This window comes from Verticillium alfalfae, genomic scaffold (genome assembly GCF_000150825.1).
Source record: "Verticillium alfalfae VaMs.102 supercont1.5 genomic scaffold, whole genome shotgun sequence".
In the NCBI taxonomy this organism is placed as follows: Eukaryota; Fungi; Ascomycota; class Sordariomycetes; order Glomerellales; family Plectosphaerellaceae; genus Verticillium; species Verticillium alfalfae.
Window position 1 is genome coordinate 1,794,593 of NW_003315034.1, and position 12,810 is coordinate 1,807,402.

Here is a 12,810-nt window from a genome sequence, read left to right on the forward strand (position 1 = left end):
AGAACAAGTCTTTCGAACTATAATATGAGACCACAGGCATTTCACATGAGGTCAATATGTACAGTATCTGATGGTTTAGGACTGGGACGAGAGTAGGAATGCGATGAAGTAGAGGTGGGAAACTGACAACCCTTGGGTTGGGTCTGCATGCCCCCCAAATCAGCTTGGATCAGATGCAAAGGAAAAAATTGACGAGGCGCCGCTCATTGAGAGTGGCAATATTCGAATGACGGCTTCTTGCTCAAAGGTTAACGGTCATCACTGGACTCTCGCCCTTGAGTCGAGAGTTTCGACCCTGAGACGGTAGTCTGAAGTCGGTATAAGGTGAGATGCAGGATCGTGGAGGGGAAAAAACGGATATGGGCACCAGGCTGAGCGTAATAAACCGATGGCTCACAATTGTCTGCAATGTGGGGCCGTGCTCATTCAGCAAGCAGCCCAGCGCCCCTTGCGAGCAACGGCTGCCGCGCCTCGAGGCGGGACGTAAGTGACTTCTTGTCCCACGCGCAAAAGCTTCTTTGCCCATCCCTTTCAAGTAATCGCCAATTGCAACTCGTAACACTACGATTCCATCGGCAGGCATCCCCAGCGACTACCGAAGACCTTTCGCGAATTTCTGAAGAGCATCCTGGGGTCTAACCAGCTTCGACGAACATCATTCGCCCGAGGTCGCGTACGACCGCGCATCACCATGGTCAAACGACTGGGGCGCAACATGTCCCCCTACGAATCTCCTCTATCCTCAATGACTTCCAGCGACAGCTCCGACAATGAGACCCCTGTGGCATACGACGCCTACCGACCAACGAAGAGGCAGAAGGTTGGAGAGGGCTCGACAACGTCTTCCGCTGCTGTTCATGAGCCAGACCACGAGCCTGAAGCTGAGCCCGAGCCCGAGGTCGAGGCAGAGGTAGAGGCAGAGGTTGAACATGAAGCGGAACCTGAGCCCGAAGCCGATCCTCTCGATGGCATGTCCGACGTGTCTGAGGATACCGAAGGCGACATCCCCAGCTCACCCATCAACGCGCGCCTAGACGAAGAGGATTTCCAGGAACAAATCACACACTGCGCATGGGATGGCTGCGACGCTGGCGACTTTGGCAACATGGATAAGCTCGTCGAGCATATTCACAATGATCACATCGAGAGCCGACAGAAGAAATACACGTGCGAATGGAATGGGTGCAACCGGAAGAGCATGGCGCATGCCAGTGGGTATGCGCTCAAGGCTCACATGAGGAGCCACACGCGAGAGAAGCCGTTCTACTGCTATCTACCAGGTACGAAAGCTCGAATTGAAATTAAAGGGAACTTGTACGCTGACGTTTGGAAGAATGCGACCGGGCGTTTACGAGATCAGACGCGCTGGCAAAGCACATGCGCACCGTGCACGAGACCGAGGCGCTGCGACCGTCTGACCCGGTACCCAAGTCGATGCAGTCCGGTCCCGCGAGCAAGAGCAAGCTCAAGATCATTATCAAGACGCCACAATCCCACGCGGCAGGCCAGGATGACTCGATCAACGGCGATGATGATGCTGAGCTCTCCTCAGACCTCTTCACAGCTCTCACCGAAGACCAGGGCTTCACAAGGAGGGAGCTCGATATGCCCCTAGACAAACTCTACAAACTCTGCCGCGCCCAGGTCAGGTGGGCCAGCGATGAAACAAAGGAGCTTCAGGAGGAGATCAAGACTCTCGAAATCGAATACAAGAAGCAGTGGCAAGAGAAGGAAGTGCTTCTGTCGCAAGTCATTCAGAGCGAGGCCGACTGGCACGACAGGCGCATGGCTGTTCTTTCGGGTGCGGCAGATGTCCGGGTGCCAGGCATTGTCGAGAGCCAGGAGATGTCTGAGCTGGCGAACGGCACCAACGCCCCCGATACGCGGGAGAAGTCGGAGGCGCCGGCCCTGGCCAACGGCGAGAACAGCGAGGTTGCTTCACAGGCTTAATCGACGGATCACAGCGCTATTCTTTACAACGTGCCACCACCTGGTAGCCCCCCTCTTTGTGTTCAGAAGAGGCATCTCGCTCTGTACTGTGGCTCAATGCCAAGTACACGTGTCATGCTGGAGGCGACGCAAGAGAAGTACCGATTTGAGGTCGCAACTTGGAAGAAAAAGATATTGTACACTAGTCACAACGACGATGGGGGAAACGGTGTTTATGAGGTATTCAATTGGGAGCGTCAACCATCCGTTTCCACGACGAGGATAACACAATGTCAGCAGTCTATCATTTTATGACTTTTGACGCCACTCTGCCGTTCTGTATGTGTTTCAATAGGCGCCCTCAGAGGCCCTTCTTCTTCTTCCGGTACGCCTCGCTGTTCTTGAACGGGAAGCCGCTCGTGTCCTTGTCGAATCCCGTCCTCTTGCTGTGACGCCCCTTGCTCCCTGCGAACATGACGAACCAGAGTCCGAAAACGGCGAACACCCCACTACCGAGGCAGCCCATGACGCTCGCCGTCTGGCCGGTATGCAGCCAGCGGCTGTAGCAGTAGAAGGCGCTCGTGGCATGGTGCAAGGCCGAGACGGAGACGGCAGCGTCGGCGTATGGGGAGGCCGTACCCTCGGGGTGGGAGGCGTCGGTCGCGGCGAGGGGCAGGGCGCCGGAGAGGAGGAGGATGATCAGGCCCAGGGCCAGGAGGGAGAAGCCGAGGGAGCGGGCAAAGTAGGTTTCGAGAGCTGCTGGTGTCAGGGTGTCTGGGGGCGCTGTGCAAGTAGAAAGAGGGCATAAGCATACCGCTTGTTGGTTGGTATTCATCGCGGAGGAGAGAGGTGATGAAGCTCGGCCAGACGATGAGTGGCAAGGCCTGCAGGCTGAGCCAGCCCAGGTTGCCGAAGGCGTAGGATGATACGGGCTGAACGGTTAGTTGGGCTTCGTGAGAGGAACGAATATGTACGTCGCTGGCGCAAGTGCAGTTCGAGTCTGATCGAGAGCTGAATGTGCAGTTGGAATCCTGGATGGAACTGGACAATCGTCGTATCGAATGATCATCCAAGCTTGGAGCTCAGGAATCCATCGAGCTTCGCTTCGTCAAGATTGACCGAGGTCTCGACAGCCCCCGAACCGCCGTCATCGGGTCTCTAGGGGTACGGGAGTCTTTGGACCCCCCACAAGCAGTCCCTCCCGAGGTTCGGGCCCTGGACCAGTCAGTCGGGTGTTTCTTTTTAACTGCTGAAGCCGCTAACTCATGCTAACTCCCCAAATCGCTACCGCAACCCTACGTGTCCGTGTTGGAGACACACCTTGATGTGTTGCATGCCTAATCTAAGCACAGTTATCAATAGCGTCGAAGGTGGGTACGGCTTCCGGGACCACAGGAAGTCCATAATTATTTTTTATTCGTGACTATTCAATAACCAGGAGGGTCGACTCATTTGCGAAGTAGTTGACGTGTTAGCTTCAGCAAAGGCCCGACACTGATTGTTGCCTGCTCCTCGCTCCGTGGACGAGTGCACAGTCATCAGCTCCCTTCCCAAGTCATCCAACGAAATGACATGCGTTCCCAACCCAATCTACCTACCTAGGTTATCACTAACTTTCCGCAGTTGGGCAATCCTAACACACAGCGCCACGCCACTCTCGCAGTACTTCCCTCGTAAATGTGCCTACCTGACTGTTGCATTCAGCCCAGGCGGCGCAGAGAAGCCCCCGTTTCCTGGATCTGAAATGAAGAAGTCATTTACAAAAGACACGTGCACTTCTGAGCTTCCGCACCCTGAAGGCTATGGAAGTATAAGAATTGCCTGCCTTGCCGTCCTTTGCACCTCGCGAACAACAGCAGAACGCGCCTTGCGTCCAGCTTCACGACACCATCAGCACTCCGAATTCACCTACCATCCCGAGGTTAAACCCTCGAGATGTCCATTTTCTCGAGTAGAACTGGGATCGAGGCTCTCTTCCACCGCTCTCAGCCGAGTGCCTGGGAGGATTTTACACGACAGCCTTGCATCTTTGTCGCTCACAAGTTGTTCTCCTGGCGTGCGATCCGGCCACGATCCAGCACTTTCCCAACCTCATCATCACCCATAACTGTTGTCTGCATCTCGGATACTCACAATACCCAGCCTCGCCTCCCACAAGGAGAAATTCTCATCCATGCTGGAGATATGACCCAGTCGGGCACGTTCGACGAACTCGTGGCTGCTGTAGACTGGCTTTCCTCCCAGCCACATCCCATTAAGATTGTCGTCGCAGGCAACCACGATGTCCTCCTTGACGCCAAGCAGGATGCCCCTGGGAACAGATCCAGGTCTACCGCCGGTCCCTCCAGGTCACCAGAGGCGCTTCGGGCCTCTCTTGCTTGGAAAGGAATCATCTATCTCGAAAACCAGCATGTCGACGTGACGTGCTCAAATGGGCGTCGCCTCCGGATCTATGGGAGCCCTCTCTCCCCACGACACGGCAACTGGGCCTTCCAGTACCCCCGGGCCGATGATGTCTGGCACGGCGCGATCCCAGATGGAACCGACGTCCTCGTCACTCACGGCCCGCCGCGAAGCCATTGCGACCTTTTGCATCTGGGATGCAACCACCTCCTGCGAGAACTCTGGCGAGTGCGCCCTCGGTTGCATGTATTTGGTCACATCCACGCAGGTGCTGGTATGCAGACCGTCGAGTTCGATGGGCTGCAAGCGGCGTACGAACGGACCGTCATCGCAAAGGGCGGTCTCCGGAATCTTATGTCTACTTTATCTCACTTTCTCCGGACACTAGTAAGCGACGTAATTCACCGTCGGGCTCAAAGGCCTCGCACATGTGCGCTTGTAAATGCGGCCATGGTGTCTGGGTTACGAGATGACCAGACAAGACAGGCAATCACAGTGGTGATTTAATGCCGACTTTGGTCGACGAAGGCGAGCAAGCGTCGATGAGCTTGTTTTTCTCAAAGTCGGCTCTCGTGGTTCTGTCTTGCATCATGACTCGTGGTCTTCCGTTGTTGAGGCTAATTTCTAGTTTACTCAACGGCTTCGCTCAGACTCAATATCAGGCGTTCCAAAGCCATGAACATGGAGCCCATCTTACTCCCCCAGGTATTTTTGACAACGGGCCGTCAGCCACGTTGATGCCCGTGCTGGTGCCGCGAGACCAGCGCGGCTGTGGCTGACAGGTTACGTGCCTAGATCGGTGGTAGGGCTTGCCAACGGTGGCCAGGGCAATGGAATGCACGCCATCTGGGTCTCATTCGTTCTTTTCACGAACTGATAGTCTACTTAGGCGCAAGAGGTTGATGATATGCGTCGGATAGGAGTTCTGGCTTTACAAAACCGCCACGAAATGTCAAGGGCTTTGATGCAGGACGAGGTACCTTCACACTGACCCTGTCCTCAAGAATCATACGAACAATTCGATTTACTCAGCTGTGCTCCGTCTGTCTGATGCTGATACATAAATCTGCGCAAACCGCTCGTGCTAATGATCACCACAGCTCGATGCCACTAGTCCCCTCTTGCATACCTTGACGAGCAGCCCAAACGCGCGATTATCCCCAGCAGCTTCCAGACCATGTCAACAAACGATGCCAACGCGCAAAAACAGTCACAGTTTAAGTCCATGCTCTCGGGAGATGGACGTATCGCCTGCCATAAAAGGGTCCAGCCACATGGCTTCAGACAGGCGGGAGGGCGCCGCCCCCCCGAACGCCATGCCCTTCAACGCTTTGCCCCGCACCCACGCAACGGGTTCGGCGGCCTGCGAACCGCATCGAGACACCAAGCTGAGCAGAAATATGGTTACCAAGTATGCTATTGAGGCCCATGGGCATCTGGCCTTTCAGCTCGTACCCTTGCAGGGCTTCGCGATTGGCATCAAACGAGGCGGTGGGTTAAGGGGAAAAACCACTAGTCAGGTTCGCAACAGGGGTGCAGCACGCGCCGTCCGACCTTGGCATGCCTCTTGGGGAAAGGCGCCCTCGTGGTCAGCGACGCCACAGCACGTTCAACACCAGGTTGGGAAGGGCCATATGCCACGGAAAGTGAACTGACGAGGCCTCACAGCTGTCATGGCATCCAGCTGACCGCATTCGGGGCGCCCAAGACTCCGCAATTCCAATATCCAGGGCGCTACAGGGACATCGTGGTCGTGATCCTCGGTTGCTCGCAGATATCGGCGAGGAAACGACAGGATGGGAATGTATAAAGCTGACTGACGGCATCTTGCCTTGGGCTGCCGTCCTTGGCCTGCCACCGCTCCTGACCCTCACCAAAACACCCCGACTGAGATCGAAATAAAGTACCGACAACATGAGATACTCTGCGCCTACCGTTCCCCTGGCCATGGGGCTCTTGCTCGGCACTGTCCAGGCCATGCCCCAGGCGGCCACGACGTCCAAGTGCTCGCACAACAACTGCTTGCGTGCTGTGAGATTCATCTTCGTCAGGTTGCCTCAGAGGACTGTTCACTAACATATTCCAAGGTTATTGCTGGCTCTTTCCCTAACCGTCCTACCGTCGCCGACTGCTCGTCCTTTCTCCGCCAGACAGTGACGCCCGCCGCCTAGTATGAATACCCGTTCGCCATGCGTCTTATTCTTGCTGGAGAAAATGCTAATCTCGAGTTCAGCACCGAGACCATTTGGGAGACCGTTACGCCCACCACCCAGACGGCGACAAGCTTCAGCACCGATATTGCCATACAGGTGACCACCGTCACCGTCGTCGACACTGTCGACGTCACCACCCAGACGCTGACGACGACCATCACCGCCGTCCCCGCACGCAAGCGTGAGGATGGCGAGAACCAGGAGAAGCGCCAAGTGACGGAGGTCCCCTCGGCCATGCCCACGTACGCCACCGCGTGCCGCAGCACCGAGGCCTACTCATCCGCCTGCTCCTGCATCGGCATCAGCCCGGCGACCATTACCGTGGCCACGCCCACCGTCAAGGTCACGTCCACTTCGACCGTGACCGCGCAGGTGACGGTCGGCGTCGTCGAGACGGTGACGACTGTCGTGCCTACGACAGTCAGGAACACCGAGTCCCGCACGCAACTGCAGTCGCCACCGCGGTCGTGCAGCCCCGCCCCTGGGATCGCTTTGTACGTTGACGGCACTTGATCCGAGAGTCGCGAACAAAAGGACTAACAGAATGACCCAGATTCTCCGTGCGGTGGGCGGCCGAGCCAACGGTCGGTTCGCCTACTCGTGGCAGTTTGAGAGCAACGTTGCGTCGCTCGTCCGTACGTACTCGCTCCCTTTCTCTCTTCTCCATGATATGTTCTTTTCATGGCACGGAACAGACTACTGATGCCCCCCCTTTCTCCAGAGAGCTTCGGCAGCCGCGGACAAGCCACCGTCTTCAGTCTCAGCTCCCCCGCCGACAACTCCCTGTTCGTCGAGCAGCACCCACGTCTCGGCCAGCTCCTCGTGTCCAGGGGCGCGGGGGCCTTTGGCGCCGTCTTCAACGCCGACGCGGCGCGGCGCCAGAGCGACAACCTCGTTCCCGTGACCTGCTCCATCTCGGAGGCGGACTGGGAGCTCAGGTGCGACTTCCAGGGCCAGAGGGACTGGTACTACTGCAACGCGTGGATGGGCTATGTGCTGCAGATTGGCGGTGTTCCCCATCCATCGTGGGGTTGCGAGGCCGTCAAGCTGTACGCCGAGCGACCTTGATTGGGGGTCCGAAGGATCTTGGAATGAGGATGAGGCATGACGCACGGGAATCGATGTCCATACAAAATAATGACCTAATTTTTGACTCTGATCAACGAGGAAACCAATTGCTGATTGTGAGGAACCTGTCTACCTTACCTAGAGGTCAGTTCGCGCCGAGTGCACATGACGGCTTGACTACAGCATCTTGCTAGCAAAGCAGGTAAGGAAGTGTAGGTATGAGAAGCTCCGAAAGAAAGAGTATTCCGTGGCAGAAACACCTCCCATCCCCAGCACAAAGCATGGTTCTTGTACTTCATTGTTGGGAGACCATACACGACAATGAAGTTGACGACTGGTTCAACTGGGAAAGCGTTTCCCCCGCCCAGGCAGAAGGGGTCTGATGGAAGGAAAGGGGGTGCAAAAGTAGACCCTTTACACACCCTCTGCCCCACCGGTCACCCCACTACCAGTGAGTGGCCAATTGTTCACCATTTTCGGCCTCTGATGTACCCCTCATCAGACACTATCGCCTCAAGACCGGAAACGCTCCTCTCCAGCCTGACACGAGCCGGAACGAGTCACTGCTGTCTCGGCTCTCAGCTAGCACAACATAGGCACTGTGTTTCGTTTAAAATGTTATGGGGCGACAAGTTGATGGCAAATCGATCAAATTGGGGGTACAAAACCACACGCCAAACAGAGATAGACATCGACGCAGTCTAAAAGCGGCCAGGCGTCGCAGAGGGCCGATACCGTTCCGGATAAACCCCCCCCCAAGAAGTCTTGACAAAGCCCACTGGTGCGTGGCGGATTTCCAATCAGTCGCCAACCGACCAATTTATTTCGCATCTCCGGACGGTAAATGCTATCGACACGCAGCGGCGGAACCACGAGTCCGGTCACCGGCGCGTCCATCTTTCCCTTTTGACTCTGAAAACGAAAACAAGTAAATCGATACCGGTGCATTCATTCCTCCCTCAGCCTCCAAGTCGCACCGAGAGGGGCTCTTTTCGTAGCCAAACTTCGTCCTGTCGAGAACACAGACCTTAATCCTCTTCCTCCTCCTCCTTCTCCTACATACGACAGCACGCCGCGAGTTCGACACGCAACGATGAGCGCCATTCTGTCCGCCGACGACCTCAACGACTTTATCAGTCCCGGCGTCGCCTGCATCAAACCCGTCGAGACCCTGCCCGCGGCCCCGCCACCGCCCGCCGACGGCTCGCTCGAGCACGAGGTCATCCTCGACGGCCAGCCCGGCGGCCCCGCCTCGTCGGGTCTGACGCCCAACGCGCCCGCCGAAATCTCCCTGACCGACTGCCTCGCCTGCTCCGGCTGCGTCACCTCAGCCGAGGCCGTGCTCGTCAGCCTACAGAGCCACACCGAAGTTCTCAATACGCTCGACTTTGGCCCCTCGCTGCGCATCGTTGGCCCCGACGAAAAGGGCCAGTTCCGCGTCGACGGCCTCGAGGATGAGTCACGCAAGCTCTTCGTAGCGAGCGTCTCGCCGCAGACGCGAGCCAGCCTCGCCGCCGCCGCCGGCAGCGGCACCACCGAGCAGGAGGCGGGCCACATGCTGGAGAGGCTGCTGCGGGGGCCCGAGGGCCTGGCGTCCGCAGGTCAGCACAACAACGGCTTCACCTGGGTCTTCGACACAAACGTCGCGCGCGAGGCGTGCCTCGTGCTCGGCGCCGACGAGGTCCTGGGCACCGACAAAGGCGGCCCGCATCCTCCGACCCCAAGCCCACGCTCACCTCAAACTGCCCCGGCTGGGTCTGTTACGGCCGAGAAAGACGCACCCACACGTGCTCCCGCACATCTCCAAGGTCAAGTCGCCGCAGGCCCTCATGGGCACGCTGCTCAAGACGACGCTCAGCCGAAAACTCAACATTCCACCGAGCCGCATATGGCACCTGGCCGTCATGCCGTGCTTCGACAAAAAGTTGGAGGCTAGTCGCGAGGAACTCACAGACTCTGTATGGGCGGGCGACGGCAAGCCTGGACGCGGCATCCGCGACGTGGACTGCGTCATTACGAGCAAAGAGGTCCTCATGCTCGCCGACTCGCGCGGCTTCGACTTCTTCAGCCTGGCCCGCACGAACCCCTCCCTCACGAGACAGCTGTTTCCCGACCCGCAGCTCGATCGCTTCCTCTTCCCGCCGCAACCTGCACACCGAGACAAACCCATTGCGGGGTCATCGGGCGGCAATCTATACTTTACGCTGCAGAGCGTTGTGTCCAAGAACCCTGGCTCTCAGATCCAGGTGGTTCGGGGACGGAACTCCGACGTGACCGAATACATCGTCGCCAGCGAGGCAGGCGAACCAATCTTCAAGGCGGCCCGGTTCTACGGGTTCCGCAACATCCAGAACCTGGTGCGCAAAGCTCAAGCCCGCCCGCCCATCGCGCATGCCCGGCGGGAAACCCTTCGGCAGCGCCAGGCGACCGACCGGCAAGACGGCGGGGCTCGAGTACACGTTCGTCGAGGTCATGGCCTGCCCCGGCGGGTGCACCAACGGCGGCGGCCAGATCAAGATTGACGACCCGATCATCGTCGAGCGCAAGGGCTTGGCGATCAAGCCCGGCCCGCAGGAGCAGAAGCAGTGGCTGGCAGAGGTGGACGAGGCCTACTTTTCCGCCGAGGAAGCGGACAACAGGGACGCCGTGTCCGGCTGCGACGTGCCGCGGCAGGACTTGGTGGACGGCATTTCTCCTTCGCACATTCGAGATACCCTGGCGCATTGGTCCGGCATTACGGGCGTAGACTTGGCTAGATTGGTCTTCACGACGTACCGCGAGGTCGTCAGCGACGTCGGCAAGGACAAGACGACCGACACGGAGCGCGTGGTGCAGCTCGCTGGCAAGATTGGCGGTGGCTGGTGAGGTATACGGGAAAAGACACATTACACCCCGAGAGAGAGAGCCTAGAAAGAAGGGGATAATGAATTATCAAGCCTCTTTGCTCCCCGAGCGCCCCGTCACTGCCGTCCGGTCCCCTGGTGCCGGAATCCCCGCTCGGTGTTCTTGAAAACCTGGGCGAATTCTTCCAAGAATTGGGGGGCTGCGGCGCCCCCCTTTGCAGGGGGGAACCCCGGTTTCGGCCAAAAATTGGGGTTGGTAAAGCTTTCTCATTTTCGGGGCCCGTTTTGGCTTTCGGGGCGGAAAACCAAGCCGTCTCCCCCCCCGGTCTTGCTGCTGCTGCTGCTGCTGTTGGTTTTCTTGCCGGCTGGTTCCGGGCCTCCCCGCCCCCGGACAAGTTCCCGGCCGCCCGCCTGGGCCCCGCGCGAATCGGTTCCGCGGCGGCGTGACCGGTGCCCGGGGCCCGCAGGACTCGTGGTCCCGGACGAGGGGGTTCGACTCGCCAAAGATCTTGGCCCGCGCCTCGTCGTACCGCTTCTGCTTCTCTTCGCGCTCGCGCTGCTGCCGTGCGCGGATCTCCTCGGGCGTCGGCTGGACAGCCTTTGCCCTGCCGCCCGCCTCGTCGTCGTCGTCGTCGTCGTCGCGGATCGAGAGCTGCGAGATGGCGCCCGTGACGGGGTCGACGCGGCGGGCCACGGTCGGCGGGGGCTTGCGGCTGAGGACCTTGACCTGGGGTTTGAAGGTCGAGGCGAGGGGCACGTTGGAGGTTGCCTCGACAAAGTGGAACGTTTCGCGGTTGTCGCTGGTGATTTGGACCCGTGTCAGCAGTCGTCATTGTATGCGTGGAGGAGAAGGGGAGAAGAGGTGCCTCCCCCCCCCCCCCCAGCCTGTTGCAAGGAGGGAAAGTATCATTCGACATACGCTGATTCCCAGAGCTTGCGGTTTGTCTCCGCGTGCTGTGCTCGTCGCTCAGCCTTGGTCATTGGTGCCGGCGGCGGGGCTTCTTGCGTAGGCTGGGCTTCTTGCTTGTCGGCCTGGGTCTCCCAGTCGTCTTCCCATGCGTCGGGGACGGCGTTTCTGCTGCTCCCCATCGTGGGTGTCTGCCGTGTCGGTTGTTGAACGTGTGGTATGGGCGGTGGAACGATGACAGCCGTCGGGTCTTGCTCCTCGGATGGGAGAAAGAGAACTGGGTCTGGAGATGTAGTTTGAAATGCACCGGCAAGAGGCTGGCCCAACTACGAACGAGGTCCAGGTGGGTAAGCCGAGAGGTTTCGGTAGGGCAGTGGGGTTGCTGCAAAAATGTAGAAGGATAGATGCCACTTTCGTCGTCAGAAGCGTGAGGTGAGCTGCGAGGTTCATTCTGGGCAGTGACCTAAAAAACTGTACCGTTGGGTACCTGGCTGTGCCGACACTTTGGTTCAGAGGCAAAGTCACTGCAAGTCGCAGCCTCCGTCGCTGGACACAGCAAATGTCTAAACAAAGGTACCTACCAAGGTACCTATAAACCCTGGGCAGGTAGGTACTCAGGGCCTCATGGTGGGGCAGCTCGTCCTGACAGAATGTACGACGTCGTCTTTTCCTAGAATCATACTTCGAACCAACATCGTGGGATTTTACAATCTGTGCTGCTCAAGCTACAATGACGTGCTCGTGACGCTTGGCACAATGAAACCATACCCCCAATGACATATGTTGACAGAGCCACCAGAAATCTCCAGCTCTGGCCCCCAACGCAGCTGCTTGAACAGCCAGCGCGGTCTCGATGCAATATCCTCATCTTGCCACAACTAAATGGCAACTTCCAAGAACGGTCTCCGAAGCGAACTGGGCGCCTTATGCCAGGTCCCGGGTATGTTGCAGGTGTCCCGACGGACCGCCAGATGTACAGCCCGATTTGCATGTCTGGTAATAAAAGCCCACGCCCACCTAGGCTCGTGTCCCATGTATGCAACATGCCAGACAGAACCCCCCCTGCGTGGGAGCAATATAGAGAAGGTTGCCAGCCACTGTGCGTGTCGGGCATACTCCAGCCTCATCCGGTTCCCGGACACGACGCTCGCTCCTTTTGGCAAGTCGGGCCTACAAAATCTGACTCCGTCGAGTCGCACATGCATCGTGGCGCGCGGCGTTCGTCAACGACACCTTGTTCACGGCGGCAGCTCAAGGCTCAATCACTCATAGTATCGGGCTTCCGACTACAAGCAACGCAGCGTTTGGTTGATTCAAAGACGCAAGCCGATCCATCTGCTTCGATACAGGTGGCTGACTGATCCTCTCTGCAGACGGGCCCGCAGTGGCGATGTGGCCCACTCGGGCGGCCGTGCCAGCGCCGGACATTAGTTAATGACAGTTCATC

The 12,810-nt window shown here is 58.1% G+C and overlaps 6 protein-coding genes across 6 annotated transcripts; 4 read left to right on the forward strand and 2 right to left on the reverse strand.

The window, feature by feature from the left end:
* Window positions 1–745: 745 nt before the first annotated feature.
* On the forward strand, window positions 746–1,950 carry VDBG_04878 (zinc finger protein; the record flags this gene model as incomplete). Its single annotated transcript, XM_003005226.1, has 2 exons — window positions 746–1,280; window positions 1,334–1,950. The coding sequence occupies 2 exons, from the start codon at window positions 746–748 to the stop codon at window positions 1,948–1,950; spliced, it is 1,152 nt and encodes a 383-aa protein (XP_003005272.1).
* Window positions 1,951–2,290: 340 nt separating this feature from the next.
* Window positions 2,291–2,764, reverse strand: VDBG_04879 (conserved hypothetical protein; the record flags this gene model as incomplete). The annotated part of the gene is made up of 1 exon (XM_003005227.1): window positions 2,291–2,764. The coding sequence occupies one exon, from the start codon at window positions 2,762–2,764 to the stop codon at window positions 2,291–2,293; it is 474 nt and encodes a 157-aa protein (XP_003005273.1).
* Window positions 2,765–3,864: 1,100 nt separating this feature from the next.
* On the forward strand, window positions 3,865–4,839 carry VDBG_04880 (metallophosphoesterase domain-containing protein; the record flags this gene model as incomplete). Its single annotated transcript, XM_003005228.1, has 1 exon — window positions 3,865–4,839. One exon carries the CDS (start codon window positions 3,865–3,867, stop codon window positions 4,837–4,839), a length of 975 nt encoding a protein of 324 aa, XP_003005274.1.
* A 1,407-nt stretch (window positions 4,840–6,246) lies between these two features.
* On the forward strand, window positions 6,247–7,613 carry VDBG_04881 (predicted protein; the record flags this gene model as incomplete). The annotated part of the gene is made up of 4 exons (XM_003005229.1): window positions 6,247–6,363; window positions 6,642–7,039; window positions 7,089–7,180; window positions 7,267–7,613. 4 exons carry the CDS (start codon window positions 6,247–6,249, stop codon window positions 7,611–7,613), a joined length of 954 nt encoding a protein of 317 aa, XP_003005275.1.
* Window positions 7,614–8,706: 1,093 nt separating this feature from the next.
* On the forward strand, window positions 8,707–10,478 carry VDBG_04882 (nuclear prelamin A recognition factor; the record flags this gene model as incomplete). Its single annotated transcript, XM_003005230.1, has 3 exons — window positions 8,707–9,368; window positions 9,472–10,072; window positions 10,125–10,478. 3 exons carry the CDS (start codon window positions 8,707–8,709, stop codon window positions 10,476–10,478), a joined length of 1,617 nt encoding a protein of 538 aa, XP_003005276.1.
* A 66-nt stretch (window positions 10,479–10,544) lies between these two features.
* VDBG_04883 (conserved hypothetical protein) lies at window positions 10,545–11,545 on the reverse strand (the record flags this gene model as incomplete). Its single annotated transcript, XM_003005231.1, has 2 exons — window positions 10,545–11,256; window positions 11,376–11,545. The coding sequence occupies 2 exons, from the start codon at window positions 11,543–11,545 to the stop codon at window positions 10,545–10,547; spliced, it is 882 nt and encodes a 293-aa protein (XP_003005277.1).
* Between the last annotated feature and the right edge of the window lie 1,265 nt (window positions 11,546–12,810).